Here is a 6,452-nt window from a genome sequence, read left to right as displayed (position 1 = left end):
CCCTTCGGCTGCTCCCTTGTTTGCACTTGGGGTCGCCACAGCAAATCCAAGGTGGATCTGCATGTTGAATTGGCACAGGTTTTACACCGGATGCCCTTCCTGACGCAACTCCACATTACATGGAGAAATGTGGGATTTGAACCCGGAACCTTCTGCACTGAAACCAAGCGCATTAACCACTTCGCGTCTGTATGTTGGTAATTAGTTTTCTTTTACCTTATATTTGCATAAAATATATATAATGTAAAATTCCCCATGACTCAAACAACAGGATGGATTGCATCACAGTCACCGCGCACACGCACATGGACACATCAGTAGATAGCAAACAACACCGTGAGTAATCACGTGGGAGGGGCGTCCCTAGCCCGACAACCATTCAGACCGGTTGTCGGGCTAGGGACGCCCCTGGTTGGCAGCCAATCACAGGCGATCCTCTTTCTTACTGACGATCGCTGATTAGTTGTGAGACACGAGCGCAGCGCACGTTTCCGTTAAATGGTTTCCCCAGTGCGCCGTTATATGCCGACTTGTCTTTCCAGAGTTGTTTGTGTTGGTTTTTCTTTGGGAGGACGTGTGCCATGGACGGACCGTGCAGCCACCGCGGATCGAGCGAGGAGATGAGCGGTTATCTCTCGGCTTTCAAGTCGTTTGCGACAGAAGCGATTCACGTCGGCCAGGAGCCGGAGCAGTGGAAGTCGATGGCGGTGGTGCCGCCAATTTCTCTGTCGACTACCTTCAAGCAGTTCGCACCCGGACAACACGCTGTAAGTGCTCTTATATTCGGTTATTTTAGCAGACAGGACCGCTTTGAAATGTGTAATGGTAATACTAATAAACAAAAAACTACCTTCAATAGATGTATTTTTATAGGAGGGCGGGAGACTTAATTTGACATTTAACGAGCTACCTTAAATTTCAAACTGTCGAGCTACCTATCGTATAATGGAATCAAAAGCATTGTGACTGAAATAAAACACTCCTATTATTTAGCATATTGTAATAATTTAATTATTAGGGCACTTACCAGTAATATCAATGAGGCATTTATCAGCTTTTGAAGTTTAAAAATGTATTTATTTTTTTATTTAGACTGTCAACACTTTTTTCATCAACGATATTTTTTATTCTATGATAGAACCTAAACAAATAATAAATAGGGGTGTACCGATATACTAGCTCCACCATGCAAAACATATCACGGTACACAGTTACATGGCGGTGAGTGAAGTCACCCTGATCTGTGTGAAGTCACCCCACATGTAATCTCACCCCAGGTGAAGTCACCCCACTTTGTGTAGGTGAGCTCACCCCACTGTGTTTTGTTACTGAGCTGGAGTTTTTTTTCTAGGCTAGTGAATTTCTCCAGTTTATGTATCTGTGTTTTGTAAAACAATCATGCAAGAATGCAGACTGGGAGCATCTGCCACATTCCAGGATTACAGGTCTTGGTCTGACTTCTTTGGGACATACCAGACAAGGGCAAAGTACAGCAGGAACGGACATCGTGCACAAGTTGAGCAAGGATGAAACTCCAGTGCCAGGGACAGCCATTTTATACTCGAAGGAGATGTTGTTGCAACAGGAACACTCAGAAAACACCTCCCCTTTTTGAAAAGATCTTGAACAACAGTCATATTCCACACCCTGGTGATTGTTCTTTTGAATACCATATACCAGAATGTTGGTTGTCTTTTTGATGTTGGCTTAAGTAACCGTTTCATGTCACATTCTGCTAATTTTTTTTTGTTGCTAAAAACGACATTGGCTGGCTGGCAACTTGAGCACTGATGTGAGCCTGAGAAACAGTTTTATATTAGTACACAGTTCTTTTGTTCCATTATAGGCAGCATTGGTTGGCTGTCAGTATAAAGGTGCCCTGACACTTGTACTACTTTGATCCATGCACTTGCGTGCACTCTGCCGTGCACGAGGGTAAACTCGTCTCAAACTTCTTGTAAACTGGTGTAAACCGTGTGCAATGAAATGTTCAAAATCTCCATCACGCATTAATTACGTGAACTTCATGCGATTGCTTGCACATTATGCAAGCAATTAAAAACACTGCATGTAAGTGCGAGTGATTGCGCCGCATCACGGTGCAGCTTGTCTGAACGATTATAATCTATCATAAACATACAATAAATGTATCATAAACATACTTTTACAGCTGTACACAAGAAAGGATGAACATGCAACTGTTTTACAAAGCCATTACAATACAGGGTGGGCCAATAAAATGTTACCACTTTTTGATCGTACACAAGTTTTTGAAATGAGAACTTATTCGAAAATTTTATTTACAGACTTGTAACAGAAGCATCAAATTAACATTTGATACCAAAGGTTTCCCATTTTGTCTCTTGTTTTCTGCACAGTTCAATAATTGACACCTTGGTAGCGCTTTTAATGAAGCTAACATAATCTTTTATGTGAGGGTAAACTTCAGTTCAGTGTCACACATTGTTGATCCTTTAGTACCAAGACAAACTGCCAAAAAATATGTTCACTGTACTGAACACACTGTGTGCTCAGCACTGATGAAAGTTTTCCAGAAATGACCGGAAAACTGTGTTTTTAATCGTGGTGAATGTTTCCGGTGTCACTGACCGAACGGTCCCCCCTAAAAATTGGTCCGCCCTGCCTTCATCAGCCTCACTGTCAGACGAGCCGCTGAGCTCAGAAATGATACCTGTGCAGTGGAGGCAGGGCGGACCACCACAAAAAAGTGGTCCGCCCTGCCAGCCATGACAGCAATGACTGTGGAAATTTACATGTTCTCTTCAGGCAGTCATCTTTATAAATCTCATTGGAACGGCACCAAACAAAAGTTCCAGCATCATCACCTTGCCCAATGCAGATTCGAGATTCATCACTGAATATGACTTTCATCCACAGTCCACAATTGCTTTTCCTTAGCCCATTGTTAACCTTGTGTTTTTCTGTTTAGGTGTTAATGATGGCTTTCGTTTAGCTTTTCTGTATGTAAATCCCATTTCCTTTAGGTGGTTTCTTACAGTTCGGTCACAGATGTTGACTCCAGTTTCCTCCCATTTGTTCATTTGTTTTGTTGTGCATTTTCGATTTTTGAGACATATTGCTGTAAGTTTTCTGTCTTGACACTTTGATGTCTTCCTTGGTCTACCAGTATGTTTGCCTTTAACAGCCTTCCCATGTTGTTTGTATTTGGTCCAGAGTTTAGACACAGCTGACTGTGAACAACCAACATCTTTTGCAACATTGCGTGATGATTTACCCTCTTTTAAGAGTTTGATAATCCTCTCCTTTGTTTCAATTGACATCTCTCGTGTTGGAGCCATGATTCATGTCAGTCCACTTGGTGCAACAGCTCTCCAAGGTGTGATCACTCCTTTTTAGATGCAGACTAATGAGCAGATCTGATTTGATGCAGGTGTTAGTTTTGGGGATGAAAATTTACAGGGTGATTCCATAATTTATTCCTCAGAATTGAGTGAGTCCATATTTTTTTTTCCCTCTGCTTGGTTTAAAAAAGTAACCGTTACTGACTGCCACAATTATTTTCCCTGATTTCTTATAGTGTTTCTTAAAGCCAGAAAGTTGCCATTTGAAATGACTTTAATTTTGTGTCATGTCTGTGATCTGCTTTTTTTTTTTTTTTTTCTACAAAATTAAACAACTGAATGAACATCCTCCGAGGCCGGTGATTCCATAATTTTTGCCAGGGGTTGTTGTCATCCACAGTCCACGATTGCTTTTCTTTATCCCATTGTAACCTTGTTTTTTTTCTGTTTAGGTGTTAATGATGGCTTTCGTCTAGCTTTTCTGTATGTAAATCCCATTTCCTTTAGGCGGTTTCTTACAGTTCGGTCACAGAGGTTGACTCCAGTTTCCTCCCATTCGTTCCTCATTTGTTTTGTTGTGCATTTTCGATTTTTGAGACATATTGCTTTAAGTTTTCTGTCTTGACGCTTTGATGTCTTCCTTGGTCTACCAGTATATTTGCCTTTAACAACCTTCCCATGTTGTTTGTATTTGGTCCAGAGTTTAGACACAGCTGACTGTGAACAACCAACATCTTTTGCAACATTGATTGATGATTTACCCTCTTTTAAGAGTTTGATAATCCTCTCCTTTGTTTCAATTGACATCTCTCGTGTTGGAGCCATGATTCATGTCAGTCCACTTGGTGCAACAGCTCTCCAAGGTGTGATCACTCCTTTTTAGATGCAGACTAACGAGCAGATCTGATTTGATGCAGGTGTTAGTTTTGGGGCTGAAAATTTACAGGGTGATTCCATAATTTATTCCTCAGAATCGAGTGAGTCCATATTTTTTTTTTTCCCCTCTGCTTGGTCTAAAAAAGTAACCGTTACTAACTGCCACAATTTTTTTTTTCTTCTTGATTTCTTATAGTGTTTTTTTAAAGCTAGAAAGTTGCCATTTGAAATGACTTTAGTTTTGTGACATGTCTGTGATCTGATTATTTTTTTTTTTTTTTTCTACAAAATTAAACACCTGAATGAACATCCTCCGAGGCCAGGATTCCATCATTTTTGCCAGGGGTTGTACATTGCAGCAAGTCATGATGCATCTACTTATATAATGTCTATGAATTAAAGTTCATCAAAAACTGGAGCTGGTTTGAGCCAAATGAGCCAACCCGACTTTTTTTTTTTATCATCGTTAATACAGAAAAGCTATCACTCTGGTAAGTTTTTGATCTTGTTTTTCAAAAACTTCAAATTGTCTCAGTGTAAACTTGAGCTTGCTAAATCTGCACTTTATGGTTCTTCTGTACACAGGCTTTCTGAAGTTTTGGGGTGAAAAAAATCTGAAAAAATGTCAGATTTCACAATATTGGAAAAAGGGGACAGCTTGTCTTGATAACAGCATGAAGAACAAGTTTAGATGGCAGTGGTTGGAGGAAAAAAACAAACAAGCATGGCTTTTTTTTTTTTTTTTTTCTTTCTATGTCAGGAAAACAAACCAGGCAGGTAAGAAGATATTTATTTGATGATCACTTGCATTATGCATAAGACAACAAATGTTGTCATTAATGTACTTTTTATTATAGTCTTCTATGTTCCTAATCTCCAAAACACAGGACAAAAAAAAAAAAAGACAAAAAAAAAAAAAACCCAAAGCAAAAAAAAAAAAAAATAGAGCCCGACCGATATATCGGCCGGCCCATATTATTGGCCGATATAAGCCCTTTTCAAAGTACTCACTATCGGCCGAAATTTTGCCGACAGAACGCCAATAATTTCGCATAAACAAAACAATTAATGTTTGTCGGCAATGTAAAATGTCATTGCACCGTTTGTCCAGTAGATGGAGCTCTGACTCCATTCAATTGAGAGCTGCTTACACCCCTGCTTAACCACTCTGGGGTCCGAGGGCATTTTTTGGACAGTTCATTCGCCTGGTGTAAATGTTTTATTATTGCTGTTAACAGCTCTCCTTGCATCCCACAATCAAGTTTTATGTCTGTTTTTTCAGGATAACCTGAACCTGTGTTTTCATAATATATATGCTTTTGTTGTGTTTTCTAAGTGTAATAAAGGTTTACAATCAAAAATAAGGAAGGAAAAAATAAAGCGGAAAATAAATTTCCACACCATTTATTCAAAACACACAAACTATAATAAACAACTGTTTTGACACTTTATAAAGGTAATTTGAGGTCTTGTGTGAAAGACTCTACAACAAAAAGGTTCAAACAATAAGCACAAATGCACATTTTGAACAATATATACAAAATGGTCTATGTATTTTTTTGTCTTCATGGTAAAAGCAACAGAGTTATCCAGTAACATTCACATGCAAACTAGTGGAGCAATCCTGATAGTTACACACTCATTGTTGAACACATGAGATTGTCATCAGAGGCGCTCCGTCTGCTTTGTGCGTAATGGCGCAGAGCGCATTTGAAGCCCAATAGTATGTACTCATTGGAGCACCCAGGGGGCTATTCAAACGGGTCAACTAGTAACGTATCACTCCTGAAAACAATCTTTGGCTTTTCCCGTGAGGTGAATCTGCCCTATGCTTGGATTTTGGAAAACCATGTGATGGTGAACCAATTCCGATTGGACACTCACATTGCACACGTCATCACACAGCTTCTATGAGGATTACAAAGATGGCCGATGGCTGACTCAAAAGTCCGCAGAATTAACTTTTCAGCAAAAAAAAAAGTAAGTTTCTATTTCATATCATTAAAAAGTTATTTATAAATTAGTAAAGTTTGGTCTTAGCCGTCATATACGACAGCCTCGGCCCCAGAGGGTTAAATGTGTTCATCACCAGCCCCCGTAGTTCGCTGTCACTGCACTGATCGGCTGACAGAAGCATACAAGTAAGTTTATAAGGATGTTGTTTGTAATAACTTGACGATTACATTCACCCCACATTTCTCCCGTTTCAGTTCAACTCAGTTTGCTTAACTCAGTTTATGTAGTAATGTGTCA

The 6,452-nt window shown here is 39.6% G+C and overlaps 1 protein-coding gene across 2 annotated transcripts in view; it reads left to right on the top strand.

Moving 5' to 3' along the window:
* Positions 1-487: 487 nt before the first annotated feature.
* cth (cystathionase (cystathionine gamma-lyase)) overlaps positions 488-6,452 on the top strand; it is a 30,012-nt gene continuing 24,047 nt past the window's right edge. Inside the window, exon 1 of one of the 2 annotated variants that reach the window (XM_034179944.1) lies at positions 488-767. In XM_034179944.1, coding sequence (XP_034035835.1) covers positions 582-767 — 186 coding nt within the window. In that variant the 5' untranslated portion in view covers positions 488-581. The remainder of the gene's footprint in view (positions 768-6,452) is intronic. The other variant, XM_034179943.1, reaches the window with a different exon arrangement.

The sequence above is a fragment of the Thalassophryne amazonica genome, chromosome 10, assembly GCF_902500255.1.
Source record: "Thalassophryne amazonica chromosome 10, fThaAma1.1, whole genome shotgun sequence".
In the NCBI taxonomy this organism is placed as follows: Eukaryota; Metazoa; Chordata; class Actinopteri; order Batrachoidiformes; family Batrachoididae; genus Thalassophryne; species Thalassophryne amazonica.
This window is presented reverse-complemented; position numbering and strand designations above follow the sequence as displayed.